The 21373-nt window shown below is 45.3% G+C and overlaps 1 protein-coding gene across 5 annotated transcripts in view; it reads left to right on the forward strand.

Annotated features, from left to right (window-relative positions):
* The window catches only part of ORC3 (origin recognition complex subunit 3), an 876882-nt gene that overhangs the window by 683452 nt on the left and 172057 nt on the right, over positions 1-21373 (forward strand). For all 5 annotated transcript variants that reach the window (XM_069606386.1, XM_069606387.1, XM_069606390.1 and 2 more), the window contains one exon: positions 14664-14761. In XM_069606386.1, the coding sequence (XP_069462487.1) occupies positions 14664-14761 (98 nt within the window). The remainder of the gene's footprint in view (positions 1-14663; positions 14762-21373) is intronic.

Raw genomic sequence — 21373 nt, forward strand, 5'->3', positions numbered from 1 at the left:
CATGTCAGTCCCAGGAAGCTTTGTCAATCACTACGATGGTATTAAGGACTATGCTGTTTAAATACAGAGAATAAAGCACTCTGCATTGTGCTACACTGTATTTGGAAACAGATCGAGATATTGTTGATACATTAATAAAAGAAAATTAAGGCCTCACCATGGTAACAATGTAAGATTTTGTACAGTATTTTTGACGTTTTTATAGATTTTAGGGACATGGTCCTTTGCAGTGTATTTTAAGTGATGTTACCATTACTAAAATAGTGTACAGGCACATCCTTTTAGAAATGTTTAATAATTGCAAACTAGTAAATTGGAGTATGATATGATAATTTATTTGCATCACGCTCGTACACAAGTGTTTCAGAGTGCGACAGTAAAACGTAAATATTTTGGGGATTAGGATTGGTATTAGTAGTTGCGTTGTACATCTTTAATGATAAATTGTTCTGTTTTTATATGCACATTATAAAATACGTTTTATGTGTGTAAACTTTTCATATGAACTGAGCACATTAATAAATGACCACAAAAAAAAGAATACCTCATTGTATTTCTTTAGTCTTTGTAACGCCCCTGCGACTTTCCAACATTTCATGAACAAAGTCTTCCACAATCTCCTAGATCATTTTGTGATAATATATCTGGTGACATCTTGATAAATTCAGCATTGTACCCAGAACATGTCCAGTACATCAACACAGTGCTGCAAAGACTAAGTGAACACTAAGTCAATGTGAAGATCATGAAATGTCTCGCAAGTTACTGAGGTGGACATTCTGGGGTTTGTCCATTCTGCAAACTGTGTTCAGACGAGTCCGGAATTTCTGGGGTGAAGGCTGTCATGCAATGCCATTGGCCCACTTTACTGAAGGCACTACAGTCCTTCTTGGGATTCACCAATTTTTATAGGCGATTCATCTGCTCCTTCTCCAGTATAGTGGCTCCTCTAACCCGGTTAACCAAGAAGGAACATCCATTCAAATGGAGCAGAGACGCACAAGAAGGCATTGACCGCTTGCAAACAGGCCTTCACGACCGCCCCCATTATACAACACCCCAACCCGGACTAACCGTTTACAGTGTTAGAGGCAGCATCAGCCATGGTTCTGTGTGCTGTACTGTCCCAGGTCTGTCCCAAAAACATGCTTACTGCATCTGGTGGCCTATTTCTCGCAGAAGCTGGTCAGAATTGCACTGAGGAGGAGCCAAGTACCTCTACCGGAATTCTCGCCCCCATTCTGCCTATATGTTGGCGGGCAGAAATTGCAACATGCGCAAAGCCAGTAATGGTACCTATACCGCGAAGAGTCCTGGAACCAAGGTATCCATTGAGAAAACCCTATATGTATCCACAAAGAAATGAGTCTTCTGAAGGAAGTTCCGGTAGAAGTGTGAAGATGAAAGAAGATTGGTGACGTCATATGAAGCAGAAATGACGCACCCAGAAGAGATGCCAATGAAGGAAGAATACAGACCTTATAAAATTAGATGGCAAATTAAAGAAATGAGCAAAGTTTCCTGTGCGGAATGAGGATTGCACATACGGACAAACGCTGAAGAAAATGCAAAACCATTTCCTAAATGTACAGATGCAGGAACGCAAGTAGACAAAGTAATCATAAGGCTGGCTATACGTAGTGAATAGACTGCAGGCGGTGCCGCTAATATATTTATATATGTGTGTATAGAATCTGGATGTTCCACAACGCATTTTAGCAAACTTGGACCCTGTGAACGAAAGGGCTGGAAGTGTGGCGCAGCAGACTAGAATAGCTGCCGGCAAACGAAGATGCGAGAGGCTTGCCTGGCGCAGTGTCAAGAGTCGGGCTGCCATGAGCCTGTTATCTACTCGAGAAGATACAATGAACGTGAGAAGCGAGCCGAGCTCTTGTTTGAGGTGTAATGGAAAAACACTAGAAGTGCCAGGTTTTCTTCATTTAATAGTATTAAATGCAACAAAGGAGCTCAAAACGTGGTCTCTAGTCACATGGTCAGATAAAAATAGACTTTGGGGCGAGCTACGAGACCAGAAGAGAAGGCCATGCTTTCACTCCATTTTGTTCTCAGGCACAGTGAGCCTTCGCAAGGCCGAGTTCAAACGCATTAATTGAATGGCAGACTGCAGGAGTGATCACTTCTTTCCTGGGCAAACTCCTGGAAAAGCTGGCCATCTCCCAGCTTAATCTTCACACTGAATCTGTTGGTCATCTCCATGACCATCAGTCTGGCTTCACAGCTGCCAGAAGCACGGAAACTGCTCTCCTGAACATCCGTGGAGAACTGCTCTCCAACCTTGATTCCAACACCCCCTGTGTCCTCATCTTACTTGATCTCTCTTCTGCCTTTGACATGCTCAACCATGCCATCCTGCTCAACCGCCTCTGTGATAACCTAGGTATCACCGGTCAGGCCCTGGAGTGGCTGACTTCTTTTCTCTGATCAACCCTCGCCCGCATCCTATAAGGTACATGACGTGAAAGAAGGCCAGGAGATACCGTGAACGCCCATACTATTTCAGACCAATTCCTAGTGCTCCAATGATCAATAAGTATGCCGAAAGGTACCCCCTGAGCCAGCCATACAGACCAAGTGCCGCACAGTTATACCCCACAGTGGAGGGAGAGCCCCAGGATGCAACTAAAGAGACCTCAATTGACTAACATCCCAAGAATCCACGTCACTGACGTCGTTAGCAACACCACAACGTAGCAGCATAAGATATGAAGCACACGTGCCATCCGCACATCGGGACACGCACCCAAATACATGAACACATGTGTACAGTTCTATATATAGAGGACAGATAGACATACATACTGTCATTGCTTTTTGTCATTTGCTAAATGCAGCAACACAGAAACCGCAAGAGATCCTGAGTAAAGCTTGCAGATGCTTATATGCAAATAACCTTATGGAACTGCAGGATCACCTATGGGACCTGACAGAGCCAAGTGTGACTAACATATGGAGAATATAGAATGGCATTGACACTGTAGGAATCGCAGAATGGTTTAGGAAAATTACAGCAGGCCACAAGGCTCTCAGCAAGAACTCACCGGAGTTGAATTCAGGCTGGACAAGAGCAAACGTGTGAGACGGGACCCGCTGCCAAGGCTGCTCGATACGAGCGACATTTGATTCCCTGAACGACAGTAAAACCAGCTGCAATAAATGTGAATAATTCTTCATAATTCAGAGCTGCAGAGCTCCAAATCATGGTCTCCGAACACGTGAACCATCTGACTCAGGCAATAGGCAGAAACCAGCACTGAGAAAGGGAGGTGATCTCACGCCGCCAGACAGAAGCTTGCAAAAAAGATGCTACAATGTGAGAGAATTTGCACGAGATGAACGAGCACTCTCATAGTCTAAGGTGGTGCACACAAGTTACAATGCAGACACATAGTCATTATAACCTTGAGAAGGTACACCAAGAGCTGAGAACCATTGCGGATGCCAGGACTGGGGACAACAGCTCTAGCCAACCACAGTTCAGTATCCTTGGGGTGGGTTGCAACAGGCAAGAGCCAATGGTAAGACCCTCACACGGCAACATTGTTGGAGATAGCAAATTGGGAATGGACCAGGCCAGCCACCTGACATGCGAAAGCCAGTAGAATAACTCATATAGGTAACTATATAGGTTATTAGGCTCCTGATGACCAATTCAGTAGTGCAATAGGTTTTCTGGAGAGAGCCCAGGTTGTGATGTCGTTTTAGGACAAAACTGGCCTGCGAGCCAGGAGACGTTAAGTGGCCCTTGGATTTCCTCTATCCTTGTACTGATCCCGGTTGGTTTTGCCGTAATAAACCGCAGTTGAACTTGCTGTCTGACTGGGTCTACGTTCCTTTTTTGGGAGAAAGGTGTTGGGCCTTCCAAGAGTTTGCGAACTCCTAGTAGGCCTCAAACCTACTTGGGAGATTGGCCCAACAGCCACAGCCCAGGGGATCGTATATATTAACTACAATCTATTTCTACTTTCTTCAGTCTCTATTACCGCGGCCAAAACATTTGCCTTGGTCTTCAATGTTTCAATGACAGAGGCTGTGAGGTGATTCTTCACTCCTATTATCAGGCCCCCAGATCAGAGTCCCCTGTACGCCTTCTTTGCGAGGCTGTTCTATAGTTTGTGTCTGTCGACATATATTGGTGTAACCAACTTTCCTGCATTTTAAAAATGTCATTTTTTTGCAGCACTCCCAGTGAACCGGTTACAGTAAGAAGATGTGAAAAACTGAGAGTTCCAAGAAATCAGGCTACAGGTTCAGGCAGCAATCGATTCTTTGACTGTTACAGCGCCTAACAGCAACTTTAAGACTCCTCTGATATTATTCAGGGTTGTATCACTGAGGTCTTTAAGACCTGTGGTGCCATTCAGTGCCTTTGCACCCTCTGTTGGATTACAATAATTTAAAATTCCAAGACCTTTTTTCCACATCTAGTTCGAAGCCCAGATGAAGCAGGTGTCTTAATAGTGTCACAATGGATGCGTAATACATTTGTATTTGCGCAATCCAAGGGCTCCACAAAGTCGAAATCTGCTGTATCTGAGATTCTCAAGGGTGGGACCTGATGCAGCAGCTTTAATAAATCTGATTGATTTAGACGCTTAGTTGTATTTTGTTGGGAAATCCATTTTATAGTAAAGACGGCTGAAGTTGTTACCGGCATGCTGTCTTTACAAGCTACTACTCCCGAGGACTTCACTCCCATCAGTCGGCGTTCCCTTTCGTCCACTCTTCTTTCTCCAATATCAGGCGAGATTATTAAAGCCTGTTTCGCTGCAGTCCAGTTCTGCATTCAGGGACTCTTGAGGGTTCCGGTAATCACCCGATGCATTTGCTGTACTATTTTTGATTAGCCAGCTTGTCAAGACCCTCAGGGATTGTGGATATCTCATTCTTCTCTGGTTTGCTTTTTCTGTGCTTTTTTTAGAATGCCTTTTAGCTAGCCTCTCGATTTCAGTACAGGCTTCATTACCGACCTTCCTATCCAATTGCTTTTGTTTTTTTGCGATACTCCTGTTGCCTCTTCGTCTATCTATTTTGCTTCTTCGTTAAATAAATGACTGATGATCCCAAAGAGTCCTCACTAACAGCCATAATGTTATCGCCCGCATTATTTCTTTCTACTCCAGTTTCCAATACTGAGCGAGGTTGTGTCACTAGCATCTGTCTGTCAAGGTAACTATCGCCATTGTCTGTATGTTGCTTATTGAAATTGGTGGTCGTGACCTCCTCCAAGATTCTCCCACAGAGCTTAAGCAATACTTTAATTGCAAATTGCTTTAAGACCATCATTGCCTGATATGATATGACCGCCTGTAATTCATTATTAGACGTACTGGATATGGCAGTGCTATTCAATTTGTTGCTCTTGGTAGCATCTACACATACATCTGGGGATGCTGGCCATCTCTGTGAGGCAACTTGGGGGGGGGGCCCTACTTTCTCCATCCCAATTTGGGGCATGTCTATTATTTCAATGCTAGTCTCCTCTACTACAGGTACATTGACTCCACTCCCAATAATTTTGTAAGGAATAGCATAGGTCCAACAGGGAGTTGTCTATTGCGGTAAAGGAGATATCAGCTAGCTCTGCATTATAATTGGTCTCCTTTCTGGTAGTTTCAGCATTGCCCCGCTCTTCAGAGATAACGGCCACCCTGGTAGTAGTGGCTCTGCCTGGCCTGAAAAAGGAAGTAATTTTCCCTCTGGCTTTCATTTTATCATGCTTGGTGTTTTTAGCTGGCGAGCTAGTAGTTGGTCTGACACTATTGGTTAGACCTTCAGTCAGTGCAGCTGTTTTCACTCTTTCAGTAGTAGTGATCTTGCTTTTACTCTTTGGCAGCTTATGTCTTAGGTTGTAGGTGCTATTTTTTATCATACTTTACCCAGCATTATTTCCCGATTAATATGATGGAAACGGTTACAATCGATATACTCACGAGGCTGCCCGCAGAAAAAAGCATTCGAGTTTTTACTCCCTGTTAGGTCTCGTTTTGAGCAGAGCCGCAGCCAAGCTCCTGGACTGCCAGACTGCAAGGTACAATTTCCACACTTTGCCCATATTTGGTCTTGAACACCCTATTCCACTAGTCCCCGGGGCATATATGTTCCGAATCCGAATGCACAGTCCATAGAACTGCTGGTGGCTGCTGACCCCACTATCATTTTAGTGGAAAGGGGTGGGGGGTCAAACCAGGCCCAGTCAGGGTAGCTTGCAAGGAAACACGGGCAGCTGGGTTCTATGTAACCCGTGGAGACACAAAGTTGCTGCTACTCGTCCCTATAGTTTCCCTAACAGGAGAGCTTTGTCGTTTCCCTGTCTTTTTAAAGGTGGTTTTGGGCACAATCTTCTAAAGTGACCTGACTGCCAGCAATACAGACACACATGTTCTGCCCTGCTACACCATCACACTAAGGGGAGCTCGGGTGCCTCCTATCTGCATAGGTTTACACGCTTCTGCTCCCCAAGAAGCTGTTGTGGAACTGGTGCCGATTTTCTCCCTGTCTCTCAGACATGTGAGCTTCCAATTGGAGGACCAAGCCTACTAGTTCAGGATAAGCACTAGGAACAACAGGGACAATTGTTAAGGGATCCTTTAGAGACTCACTTAGGCCACAGTAAAAGACAGCAGCCTTTGTCCTGTTCTCAGCCGCCACTTGATTAAACCTGGCTGTGCATCAGGAATCGGGAATCAAACATTCAGTTAATTTCCTCAGTAGAGCGTCAAAATCATATAAAACAGGATCATTTGCTTCCAACACAGGGTTTTTCCCATGAACATGCAACGCCACCCAGATGGGGATAATATGAATGCTGCATTCGTGGTAGCGTCCGGGATTCCCATCGGACAAAACAAAAAATGAAGCCGGCACTGATTGAGAAAGGTCTGATATGTGGCTGAATCCCTGTGAAACTGCTCCAGAGAAGCTAAAGGAAATGGGTATTTGCCAGCGCTACCCTCACACTGCTCCCTTATCCTGCTGATGGGACAGAAGGCATTGATGGATTAGGAGCTTTGGTGATTCTTAAGTAGTTTGCGTCTGGGGGTAGCCGGCTGCGGTTGCTTTGAATGGCAGCAAGCTGCTGATTTAGGGCTGCTTGAGCAGTGACCATGTCCACCCTCAGTGATGCCACGTCTTGAATTGGGGAGGAGACTGGATCAGCGCTTGATTTCATAGCTCTTGAATTGGGGAGGAGACAGGATCAGCGGTTGATTTCATAGCCCCGGTGAGAATGAGCGGCTTTTCAGTCTGCCAGTACCTGTCAGTACTTTGAGGACTAACAGACCCCCAAGAGGGTATGGACTTTCCTCCGAACGGCACCGTAGAGTGATAAAAAATACAGACTACTGACGGGGAAGGGAGAAAAGGTGGGAGTTTCACTACCAGCTCTAACTCCCTGAAAAAAGAACAAATCCAGGGGTCGGTTCGGAAATACAGCCCCACCTCCCCTTTTCCCATCTCCTTACTTTGTGCTACTGGTATACGCTACCTTCTGGATTGTACTAGAAGTCAGAAGACCTTGGAAGGCAGAGAGGACCCAGAATAGCAGCAGGTGTGGTCAAGGAAGCCCTCCACAGATAATCTTAGGGTGCATAGGCAGACCAAATCTATCAGAAGTTCAACCATTCCAGGGGTAATCCAAAAGCCAATCAATATTCAGTTCCATAAAAGAAAGCCACCAGGGAAAATCCAAAAGTCCAGACAACAAATCCAAGGTAGTAAAACTCAAACCAAGAGGCAGTTCCAAAGTTCACCAAGGGGAATCCAACTGGTCCGATGTAAACAATCCAGGGAAGATCCAGGTTCAAGTGCCAATACGTGGGTCGAAGTAAGCGATATCACCAAAGTTCATGAAGCCAGAACAGACAAGGGAAAAGACCAAGGAACATCCATAAAATCGAATCAAAAGGAGAGGAAGATCAGGAGCCAGATACCGAAAAGAGAGAGACAGCTGTGAGACCACCATAAAGAAACAGCTGAGAAGTGCTGGCCACTCAAATCCACCCGGTTGATTCCTGGGTCACTGTCATGCCTACAAGGTGCCACAAGGTCTGTTGCGGATTGAAGTCATAAGGTACCGGCTGCCCGCAGTCGCCAGTTCCCACGGGAGCCGCTATTCTGCCTCCAGCCACGGCGGCGCACAAAGGGGGCCCATGCAAATCCTGACAGTCACTTACCTTAATGGTGGTGCAACTCTGATTGAGAAAAATAGATGAATGACATGGTGCATCCTGTTCTCAGGTCAAACAAGGAAAGTAATAGCATTAATGTCTACCCAATACTCAGTAAATATATTTGAGTAAGAAGCTTGGTGTTGGATTTGCTTGCTATGACAATTTATTTTTGTGCGAAACGACTATAGATGCCGATGTAGAATTTGGAATCGGGTGAGCTGGATTTAAATCTTTGCTTCCCCACATTACCAACATTGTGTGGTCTTGAGAAAATCACTATCTCTCTGTGCCTCAGTCCATTCAAATTTCCTAATTGAGAGTTCAGAAAACAGTGATCACAATAAGATGTACTATATAAAAATTAAAAAAGGGTGGTCATTCTGTTTAGCATGGAAAATGTTAGTCCTAGTTCAGACGGCTGTTCTTAACTGTGCTCGAGTGACAAGTATCCACAATTTTGGGAACATCTTTGAAGTTTGAAGTTTAGGTACTGTTTTAGTACATATTTCTTGCAGTATTTAAATAAAGTTGAGGCTCATTGTTTTTGTGTAACAGACGGCATAATCAAGCCAGATAAATCACAATTTGTCATGTTACTATAAAGTGTTGCACAGATATGTGTGGGTGTGGAGATTACTTTTTCTGTAAGGTGGCGCCACATATTTTGTCTGGAGCGCTGTCTAGGCAACAGTCGGCTGAAGCCTAACACTCCACTCCAGTACTCGTGTGGTTCGTAAGAATCAAGCTATGTCGTGCCTTTGACGCTGCAAGTGCTTTTGAAATGCCAATTATACCTGTTGTGACTCGGACATGCAACATAGTGGTGTCGATGATGAAGATGTAGACAGCACTATGTGAAAGCAACATATTTTATTTAAAATTTCTCCCACAATGCTACCAGTGCAAACTTCGTTTTTTTCTCTCTTTCTGGGGGAAGTGTCTTTTTTAGTCCCCACCCATTCTCAGCTTTCACCCCCTCACTAACAAATCCATGATTCTGCCAATCTTTCGGACGGCGTCTGAACAACAACACGACACCCCACACACACTTAGCTTAATACAGTTAAGTTTCTTCGACCAGCCTGCGTGGCTGTCTGAATTTTCTTTTTGGTTTGGCTTTGTGCAATTCTTCGTGGCTCCTCCCTTCGTCGGGGTCCCTTTGCAAACTCATCTAGGCCTCATTCAGTGTTTTCTTCTTGTACTGTGTCATCGTAGTCTTACGTGGTCTGTCTGTCTGTCTGTCTCACTTATGTGGTTGTTCCTTGATCTCCACAACTAGCAAAACTGCAATGCATTTCTTGTCTTTTGTTTGTGGAATGATGCAGCCATGACCATAGACCAGTTTTGGAGTATCACTCCAAACAGCCCAGGTATGACCTGTGATTCCGTTTGCTTTGCTTGTCGCTGTGCAGCAGTGACCTCTGCACTTATTTTGAATTCTATGTCTTGGGTATGCCTTCTTCTATCTGAGATCTCCTTTGCATTTTTTTTCGCCCTGTTGTCGCTGGCTCTTATTTCCAGGTCTTTCATTTCTCGGGCAAAGCCTTGTAGGGAGGTGAGTCACCAATGCCATGTATCATCAGATTTGCTGGAAGAGGCGTTGCCAGGGGGGGGGGATATATGGGAGGAGGGCTATATCCCTAGGTCTTTTGGATGTAGCCCAGATAGAAGCCCAAGGGCTACAATAAAAAGGCTAGCTAGTCCTGACAGTCCCGACATTAGTGTAGCCCTGGATCTTTTCCAGACCTAGCAGCACCTTTGTTTGCTGGAGTCATTCCTGTTGCTTCATTCAGTGTTGTACGATACTGGTGAAGCACTTTACACAATGCCCTCTGAAGTGCCATATTTTCTACTTATGCTTTTTGTGCGTTTTTCTGTGTTATAGCCATAAATTGCTGCGTCTGTCCATTAGGTTTTGGCCACCCAGGTGTAATCCTCAATCTTCCTTTATCCTCCCTTCGCCCCTTCAACTAATCCAGAATAGGACTGCAAGATTTATCCTTGACCTCAAGCCCAGGAACCACATCTCTCCAGCCCTAAAATCTCTCCACTGGCTCCCGGTTGCAGCTAGGATCAAGTTCAAGACCCTATGCATCATCCAAAAGGATTTCTGGTGTCTGGGACCCTGTTACATCCACCTCTCTCCCTAAATACCTCCCTGCTAGAGCCCTTCGCTCTCTTAGCTCCAACTCTTTGCAGATCAGAAGCTGCTCCCCTCTGGAATAGTCTACCTGCCCCTCTCAGGCTTGAGCCGGATCTCCTTAAATTCCGGAAGCTCCTCAAGACCCTCCTTTTCTCTTCTTCTTCTCTACCCCCCACCCCACCTCTGCCCTGTTAACACCCCTGTCTGCCACAGTGACTGGCTGCCTGGTTCCCTCTGAGTTCTAAAGGGCATCATGCTCCCCCCCCAGTCTACCCCCATCTTTGCATTTAGCATGTGGGCCCTCACCCCTTGCATTTCCTGGCACTGACCCTCCTGGCCTCCCCCTAGCACTCATCTAGCCCCATTGGCCCTCTTTTCCCCCTTCATCCCCCCTTGCACTCTCCCCTCTTTACCCTTTACTTCCCTTCCCACCCTAGCACTTCGCATTCACCAGACCGGCACTCTCACCTCTCCCGTGCATTTCTTGTTACTGCACTTGCACGATCCCAATGACACAAGGCCTATTTATTTATTTTTATTTAATCGTTTTTTTATAACGCGCCTAATACCGTACCTGAGTTAGGTTTCTAAGCGCGGATCCGGGATTCAAACCTCTGTTGCTCTGCGTAGTCTTGCTTCCAAGACCAGCGCATTGTCCCTGTGCTATCCTCCGTTCACAAGTAGGACCGTTATTGTTATCTTTCTCCTTTCTCCCTTCCCCCCTCCCCCCTTTTTCTTTTTTGGCTTATGGCACCTTGAAACACTTATTTGTTGTATAGGTGCCTTATACATTTCCATTAAATTAAATAATCTTGCAATTAGTGAACCCCATGTCAACAACCTTCGGAACTCTTCACCATTCAACAGTGGGAAATTGTTGACATTTTACCACCGTTTGGTTTGCTCATTCACTGATTATCTCACACATGGTTTGAGTCACGGTCCTGAAACTCATCGAGGGGATGATTAGGGTGACAGGGAAACGAGAATATTCATTGATAGCGACAAAGACGTATAGCCCTTTTTTGTGGGGCCATGGAGCTCAATGACACTTTTTGCCATATGTTTTTTGGAAGATCTGTAATGTTTATGGGTAGTGGGGGATGGTTGATTTTACTGTACATTGGCAGGCTTTACAGTATCTGATTGTTGGAGCCCCCATCTTTGCAGACGACTACATCTGGAGAAACCCAAGGTGTGGGATACGTCCCTCCATAAGTCGTTCCAGCTCTTTCAATACCTTCTGATGAAGGTGGAATCCGACTCTATTGGGGTGTTGCTTTACAGGTCTGGCATGTTCGTGACATTTGGGCATATGGGTGGTCGCGGTAAACCTTCTGAGGTCTTTGAATAGGTGTGGGAATTTGCATCATAGAGAATCTTTGAAGGGTTGGTGGAGCAGCCCTTAGGGGGTGGTGGTGGTGATTGTTGGCCATTCCCTGCCATGTTACGTGATTGCAATGAAGTCCGGAAACAAAGGAAGCATCGTCCTACAGCAGAGCTCCTCAGGATGCAAATGACAGATGGCATGCATGTGTCATGGTGTCAGAATTTGTAGGAGAATTGGCTGTGCATGGCAAAAGGTTGGAGGTGCCCCGTTGGTAGATGGGGACTCTGGAAGGTACCAGTTTTGGGCCCTTTTGGATATGATGGGAATCTCAAGATGTTGACAGTTTGCCACTGTATGAATGATGAATGTGGTCTTCAGGCTGCAGATGCAGCTGCAGACACACCTGGGCGGCTCTGTCAATGGTATCTGTCATGATGAATACATATTTGTTTGCAATCTCAGGGCATGTTTGTCAGTTCCCCTCCTGTGGTGGGGTCTGCCTGTGTGTCCAGGGTTAGGTATTGCACGGCATATAGTGCTGGGTTGGAGACAATCGGCCTCTGTGATGGGAAAGCTACAGATGTTCACATTGACCTACATATTATCTGCAAGTGGTTTGGATGTCATTTGCTGCATCACCGACCAGCAAAACATGGACCTTTGTGGGTTAAGGGGAACCCACATCTGGTTCTGGCAAGACATAATCGGATATTAGAGGCAACAACCTGTCTCGAGTGTAGGGCTTGTGGGGCTTAGCAGATATAGCCATGATGACCTGTTCAATTATTCGCAGGCAGCTGGCCTCTTTGCCTGAGAAGGTACTAAACTGACAGCGAGCAACCTTTTTTGTGTAGACTTCAAACAAATGAGTCGATTGTCTAATGGGCCATTTGGCAGCATTAAAAAAGTACAATTCGTAATCCCTGTTCGTTTGAGTAATACATTTCCGATTCAGTGCAGCAATGAGGATGGTGCAGGACTGAATGTCAAGGCAGCGAGAGTCAGCCATGTCTGTGGTGTCACCATCACGCATGGCATTGCTGTAGGCTTCAAAAACGTCTTTGCAATCAGACAAATGGTGTCCCTGACCTGCCTGTGGGTAGAGTTCAAAGGGGAGTGGTTCACACATTCTCATTCTTGGGTAAGCATGGGTCCACCAAGGGCAGGTGTTTCATCAGCACGGTTAGTAACAGGTCGGATCCTTTTTCTGGAGGAACGGAATATGGTTAGCTACCAGGTGGGGAAGCCAAAACTAGGGATGGACAGTCCCACCCTAAACCAGGTCTCTGTCAACCCAGACTGCTACTAGGGATCGGTAGCCCCTACTATCTAAATGTGATCTGCCTTCCCATGATGGCATAAAGGCAAACGCCTTATCTATCTAGACTTCCTCAGGGAACAATCTAAGGGTTCCTACTCTGACCTCCTCAGGTTGTGATTCAAAGTTATGCCTTCCAGATACTCAGATACCACTCTTTTTTTGTACTTCAGCACCCTGGTGTTCCTTTCACTATATCTCTGTTGCTCTCTCTCCTCTTTCTGCCACCATCTCGACTCTCTCTAGCCCTTCCTCCTCTGTCCCTCCAACACTCCTCACTATCATCTACTGCAACCCTTCAATGTTACTCACTGCTACTCTCGCTTCTCCCCTCTGCCCGCTAGTGCTACTCTCCCCTCTCCGCCCTACAACTCCACCCTCTCCACCACACCCCCTTTCACTCTGTCACCTACTCCCTACTATCTTCTACTACACCACTCACACCCCACTCATACAAGCTCAAGTACCGCTACCTCCCGCTAACCAATATCTCAACTTGCACACTGCCTGAATAACCCTCCTCCACACTCCTTACTCCACCTGGTCTCTTGGTCTACCTATGCCTGCTCTGATCCCCGAACAATCCACAACTTCCTGCTTCCTATGTGTCGTTTTATTCTCCCTTCTTTCACACATTGGCTATCCTCCCCTGAAGGTTGTCGGGGCCAATTTTTCGCTGTTCGTCTCTCCCATTAAAAGATATGAAAGGCAGGCGAAGCCCCTGTCCCTTGGTCTTGTGCGGGCATGCCTGGGCTTTACAATGTAGGTCTGCATCAGTAGGTAATGCACTCTTAGTTCCGGTTTGTGTGAGGGCCTCGCAGGTATGTTAGCCCTTTGGTCTGACTGGGGGCATGCTAATGCTCCAGAAACGGTCAGCATAATGTCTTGAAGCAGTTGGGAGCACTCACATAACATGCTGGCCTTTGTAGTCTGTTACGCAGCGTCACATAGTGGATTCCCTTGAGGACATTGCAGGCTTTGGTACGTAGACACCCGGCCACTCTCCTGAGTTTTGGTTTGGGTGCACTCCCGATTTTCTACCGCAAGGCGGGACATGTAGGTTCCTGGAAAAGGCAAGAAGAATCTGGCTGGCATCGTGCAAGACAGGTATGGGGTGATGAACAGTGGTACTCTGCAAAAGTATATGAGCACTATAAGAAGGGGCAGAGATTGGGGCCCTCCCAACTGCTACCTCCCCCCTCTGGGGTAGGATTGACTCCGACTCCCACCCGGATAGGCCTCCCACCCCCAAACCCTCTTGACAGGGTCAAAATACTGACCATGTCACACTTCCATAGTGAAAAATGTAGTTCTTCTGTAGTGCAATAATCTATATAGTGCTCTAAAGTAAAAATGCCACAATACGTCATTCATTTGTTTTAAAATAAATCTGTTTCTCATTGTTTAATGATTGCAGATTTGTATATGTATATCTGCGTGAAAGTGACTTTCAAATGATCACTGCCAATCTGAGCACTGAGCCTGTCGTCCAATTATGTCCCTGCATCAGGAAGCCAAGCCTCCACACCCGCTCTAACCACCCGCATGCCTCGGTGGTGCCATCTGTTTTTGTGATTTAATGTCACGCTTCCTGCAGCCAAAAGCTTTGACTTTTTGGAGACAGCAGCAGGAATGAGGATTGCCATTTTAAGAATGTGTAAGTTTGTTATTTTGTTTTTTCAGACTCTGTTGGAGTTGAAAGATTCAAGGAGGTCAAAGAAACTTAGCAGGTTTGAAGTCCTGCGGCATGAAATTGTGGATTTCATAGACGACCTGGTGAGGTATGTGTTTCCAATTCGATTAATGAGTACAATTCCAAGATGTGACGCCTTAGCAGTGACAGCCCACACTGAGCCATCCTAAATTCCTATTATTTCCATCCCCATCCCCACTGCCTCCCCTCCGTTTCCACCCTTTTCCATACACCCATCTCTCTCCTCCTTCCTCCCACCAGTATCCCCAAAGATGTGACAACCAAAGCAGCTTAGTGGATAATCCAGTGCCACAGCTGCTTTATTGGCTAGAGTTAACCTGCAGATGATCTGTATACGAACATTCATCTGGAGTAACTTTGCTGAGCTAGGGTCCAACTGTGCAATCTGAAATTAATCCTGATTGCCTCGAGGCAGCACACAAATGTCATACTCCCTAATGAACAATTTTTATATTTCTGGCATTAGCCAGTTATGTTACCTCTTACATGCTTGGACCTGCCAACCTTGCCTCTCCAGTTTATCTTGGAAAAATACGTTTTCCTCTTGCTTCCGTGCAACATCAAGTTCCCCTTACATTTAGATTTCTTGCAACGACAAGTTTCCAGCAAAAGTAACTGCTTCATTGGCTGGCTTTTCCTTTCAATTGTCTTGAATTTCTTGTCTCAGTTCTCCTGTTTCAGCTTCTTTTATCTTCTGCACTCCCAGGCCTCCTTATGGTCTTGTACCTGGGGAGCCATCCTCTTAAGTGCACCTTCATGACTGCTGGCCCCTTTTGGCCCTGAAAGTGCATTACTGCTTGGATACACAGTTAACTCCTCCAAGACTTCAGTTTTCTTTCTCCACGTGGCCTTCCTTTTAAGTGTTTTATCCATATACACCCTCCCTATTATTCAGTGGAACAAGACATTTATCATGATCTTAAAATTCCCTTTATTCAAATTTGTACAAAAGCTCCTGGGTGTCTGCGCTTTCTGTCGGTGTCCAAATTTACGGCTTGCTCGTTACCCTACACACTTTGGACGCCTGCCTAGACATTTATTTCCCCACCTTGCTGTGCTTCTCACCTGTCCCTCTCGCACGTGCATCCTTACCTTTCTTAAAGTTCTCTAATGCCCAATCTCATCAGAATCATCCACTGCTCCAACAAATGCATTTTGCCAGGTGCAAAGTACCAAGGTGAACCTTTATTCAAATGTCATTCCATTCAGAAATTATCCTGTGCTTGCATGAATTTGTCTGAGATTCTTTAACAGCCCAGTGCAATATTGCGCCCCTATAACCCTTCCTTGATATTATTTCTAACAGTTCTATGTGTCCCCTAAGCTTTTACCCAATTATTTTACCGCGCCCCACATCTACTGCAACAGCAGCCCACAACCCCATGATGCGAGATCATTACCCCCAAGGTGAATCACTGAAATATGAGGCCTGCTGCGTCTTGGAATCTCCCACATTACCAAATTGTGTAGTTCAGTACATCTTATACCTCTTCCCATACACCATACTCTAGTCTCCTGGAGTCCCATCTCCCGATTCCACCTATCCTGCCTTATGCCCCTTGTTGCTCTGATGACAAACCAGTGTCCTACCACCCATGCGTCTTTCTGTTTTAGAGAATGAAATGAAAACATGTTTTTTAGCATTTCATTCACACAATTTACATTTCAGATTATCTTTCCAATACATATAGGCCCCTCTTTTCAGCCAGCTCCCCACCTTTGTGGCCTTTCTGTTCTGCCATGGTCCCTTGTTCTCTGTAGTCTGATACCTTCTTCTCATTCTCAATCTCTTGTTCCATCATCTGTCCCAGTTTAATGTCCTTCCTGAATCTTTTATTATCCTTTGCTCCTCTTGACCCTCATGTGCTGTTGTTGTAGCTCCTCTACTGAAAGAAGTGTGACCTGTATCTCTTGAGCCAAACATAGCTTTCCTAATGGCAATGCCAGCACACATCTTAATAAGAACTGCATCAACAGCCTGCCATCACAATGTAGGAATAGATGTCCCGTTAGGGCCGGTCTAACCAACATGTATGTCACTAGGGTGTGGACTGAGCAATACTCTTCTTACCCCAAAACACCACCTGTCCCTACCTTTGCTCAGTTTTAACCATCTGAAGCAAAGGTTTGCATGGTTGTGACAGATGGGTACATCAGACTTTGCTACATCCTAGTCACTTGCGTCTGTCTTGGATCTCGTTATTAGCTCACTGATCCTAAATACCCCCCAAAAAAAAGCTATACTGAAAGCTGCCTTAAATAGGTTTCACTCGAAAAGGGAATTGCGGCCTTCGCCAAGGTGATCAATTTAATTGTCTCAGTACCTTGAAGTTAATAGGAAGTCTCCTTTCTGTGCTGGGTGCCCTACCCGTGTTCAAACCGAACGATGCTGCCCTCACCGTAAAGCTATTAGTTGGGAAGACCTGTCCCTATAATTCTTGGGAAAATGTTATGGCACCAGATTCCCTGCTAGCCATGTCTTTGACATCTGAATGTTGTGTACCCAGGTTACCAAACTCTTAATCGAAGTCTCTGAACTGTCCCAAACATCCAGGTATATTTCCTGGAAAAGGATGATGCACTTTTTGTACTGCTTCCTTGTTCTAACTGCTAGTACCTGTTTTGATAAATGTATCAACCTTTCGACCACATCACCAATCCCAAAAGCCATTAATTGAATGGTGTCATCTTTTCTGCCTGTGGAGAACATCTGTCTGAATTTCACGAGCTGTGAACAGGAAAGGCTGTCAGCTGACATATTTTATTTTTAAATTCCTGGTGCATGCATTGCCCTGATCGCTGTTACAATGCAGTCCAGCCTTCACTAAATGGGATTTTACCATTACTGCGACCTCCGAAAATGTGGCCTTTTTTTATTTCGACCCCCCCCTTTACACCACATATATGGTATGGTATATAATGCAAGTAGGGTGGGTGCGGGGGTTCTTACCCCGCACATATATATATAGTGTAAAGGGGATCGAACTAAAAAATCAGCAATATGGGGGTCGCAGTAATCCTATAGATTCCACTAAATGACCAATCAACCCCATGGTTATCTGAGATTAAGCTGACTTATTTATTGCCTGTGCAACTCCCACGTTCTCACATGATATTGGTAACCTCCTGATAGCCAAATCTTGCCCCCATTTATGATGTGCTACCATCACTGCGAACAGCTCTAAGATATTTAGTTTTTATGCCATTCTTTCTTGTGCCACTTATCAGGCTATGACCTTTGCACCATGCCCTCGCCAATATTGCCCCAAAGCCAAACCTCCCGATAAATCCGTAAATAGTCTCCCTTGTTTGTAAGGCATTCAAGGAGTTTTTCACAACCTGGCCCTGTAAATGTCCATGAAGAACTTTAGCCAAATTCTCTAGTCCTCCTTTGTACCTCCCTTCAAGACCTATGAAATACCTAGCTTCCGTAGCCACAGCGGTCTCTCTGGTCAGTCTTCTTGCAAGCGCCCTCCCTGCTGGATTTGTTCTTGCTGCAAAGTTTGACCTTCCTGCAACTACCCTGATCTCTTTTAATGTTGATTTTGCTTTCTCAAGCACTTGGCTAATATTGCTCACCAATTAGTCTACCTTCTCCTGTGTCAAAACCTATTTTTTTAAAACCATTTTAATTAATTTTTCAAACAAAATAACATATAGACTTCATAAATAGCATCCAATGATACATCACGTTGTTCGTCTGTTCCAACCTCCCAACACCCCAACACCCACCCCCTGCCTATTCCACTTGCAATAACTATCAAGATATGTAGGAGACTGCTTGAACTTCACTCCATTTCTCTATATCTAAATTTGTGTTGGTGTGTGTGCCTGAGTCTGAGTGTCTTCCTTTGAAGGAGGTATCAACTTCTCTATCTTATGTTTCCAGGCCGTTAAATCCGTTTTTTGCTCTTCTTCTTTCCGGCGTGATGCTTCTTGCCACACCACTGTTTCCACCGTTGACCATTTTTGGAGGTCCCTCAACCACACGCCTATAACTGGGCCTTTATGTGCTTTCCATCCCATTGCTATCTTGCGCTTCGCCAAGATGTACGCTAGATCTCTCAATTTACTAATGCGTCTTCCCTTTTTCGGTTTCGGAAACATGCCCAGCAAGCACGCCCCAGGGGAACCTGAGTCCGGCGATTGGCCGATCCTAGTTAAGGCCTGGGTCACCTCCTCCCAAAATCGGCGTACCTCCACGCAGGCCCAGAAAATATGTATCGGGTTTATCAGGCCACATTTCGGACAAGCTTGTTCTGTTGCCTTACTAAATTTGGCCATTTTCTTCGGAATTAAATATGCTGTATGAGTAGCAAATAATTGGATCAAGTGTAGTTTTTCATTTCTAGATACTTTCTTATGATACCCCATGGTTCTACTCCAGGCTTCGTCTGACAGTTGCTCTTGCAAATCTGTTTCCCAACATTGCCTAATCAGTATCAGATTGTTATCCGGCTTTTCCATCAGAGTCTATTGCATGCCCCCCTTCAGAGATATCATAGAGTGTTTCTATCGTTTCATCTTCTACCAATACTCCCTCCGTTCCTGGCCATTTCGATTTCAGACTGTGGAGAAGTGAGGTGTAGATTGTGTTGCCTGTCCTGTGCCCCTGGTTCCAAAGTGATCTCATTAAAGGTCTCTGGCCGTCCCTCTTTCAGTATATCGCCCATTGTCACCACTCCTTTAGGCTCACAATATTTCCTAACATCCAGCCTAAGCTACGCATCATCACTCTTAAGTGTCACCAGTGGGATCTGGGGTGAATAGGGTGTCCTTTTGCCCAGAAAACAGGAAGCTCTTTGCCACAGTGTCATGCCTAGCTTCAGTAGCAGAGGCGGGTTGGGGACCCGTGTTATCGTGGTCCACACCATCTCTTTCAGAAAGAATGGGGTGCATGCCGGTTGTAATAATTCTGTATCTTGGGTCTGTTCATCTGATTGCCAGTACGTGACAAACTGCAATTGGCACGCCACAAAATATCCCTCAGTCTGGCACTTTTATTCCACCTTGTTCATATGGTCTCTGTAATTTATCCAGCGACACTCTACACCTTGAAATATGCCAGTAAAAAGTCTGACAGATGGTGTTCAGTGTCCTAAAGAAGGCTCTGGGTATATTGTACGGGATGTTTGTGAAATAAAGAAGCCGCCTCAGGAGCATTACCATTTTCAACAACGCCCCCTTTTCCATTAATGAAAGTGGCAACTTTGCCCATAACTTCATGGAGCTCTCTATTTTGTTCAACGTTTTCAACGTGTTCTGCGCATGTTCTACTTTAGGACTATGATAAATGTTAACTCCCAGATATCTAAATGTATCCATTTCCCATTTAATTGGTAACCTCAGCATTTCGCTTAGGGTTTTTCCCATGTACCCTTTTAGGGGGAATACGCTTGACTTCTGTGCATTTAATGTAATCCTCAAAAAGGCCAGCATAGCGTTCAAACACATCTAATATTTATTTTCAATTGGTCTCTGGTTGTTGTAAATAAAGAAGCGTGTCATCGGTATATAATGAGATCAGGTGTGTGCTCCCCTGTATACTAATGCCTGCCTCAAGATATTCCTTCCATGAGTATACTGCTAACGACTCCAAGGCCAGGATAAATAACATGGGCGACCAGGGACAGCCCTGTATGGTGCCCTTGCTTAATTTCCATTACTCCGATATTGTGGTGCCTGTTTTAACTCTTGCCACCGGGTTGCTATATAGTAGCTTAACCCATTTGATATAAGTAGAGCCCATGTCAAAACCTTTTAGCACTGCCAGTAGCCATGGCCACCTTACTGAGTCGAAAGCCTTAACTGCATCAGGCGAGGTTACTACCATACGCTGGGTGCTATCTTGAATGTGGTCAATGACATGGTGTAATCGCCTTGAGTTGCATGTGGTATTTCTGTTTGGGACGTAGCCCGACTGATCTGGGTGTATACGTTTGTGGATTACTGGCTTCAATCTGTTAGCCATCAGAGCTGTCGGTATCTTCCTGTGTTGATTTAACAGCGAGAGGGGTCTGTAAGAGCCGCACTCAGTATCGAGTTTGTCAGGCTTCAGTAACGGGCCTATACTCGACTCCCTTAATGACAGCGGCAAGATGCCTTTATCTAGGGATTCATTTAGCATTGCCAGCAATGGGGGCACGATCTCTGCCAATAATTCTTTATAGAACTCACTTGGTAGTACATCCATACCTGGAGCCTTACCCGATGGTAACCCTCTTATAGTAAGTTCCAGCTCCTCTCTAGTTATGGGGGCTTCGAGCTTATCTGCCTCTTTTGCAACTAGTTTAGGAAGATCTATCCGCTGTAAAGCTTCTTCTACCTCTGCATCCTGGGTTTCTGATGTCTCCTCGTATAACAACTTATAAAACATTTGTTTGTTGTGTCTCACATATCTCCCCATCCCTAGCTCTAATTGCCCGACTCATACTCTGTTTCGCTTTCGTACAACCAGGCTAGCAAGTGTCCCCCATGATGTCATCGCCCATAAAAATATAATCTAGTCCGGTGTACAGGTCTTGGGGAGCAGAGTTATGTGGATATCCACGGGTGCAGAATCCGCCAAATGTCTAAAAGCTTAAATACTTGCAGCAAAGTGCATAACACTTAGCAGCAGGGTCCGTGTGTGCAAATTTATCATCCAATCTGTCCAGTCTAGGGTTAAAGTCCCCCCCAA

This window comes from Ambystoma mexicanum, chromosome 4p (genome assembly GCF_040938575.1).
Source record: "Ambystoma mexicanum isolate Mex_15411 chromosome 4p, UKY_AmexF1_1, whole genome shotgun sequence".
Lineage (NCBI taxonomy): Eukaryota > Metazoa > Chordata > Amphibia > Caudata > Ambystomatidae > Ambystoma > Ambystoma mexicanum.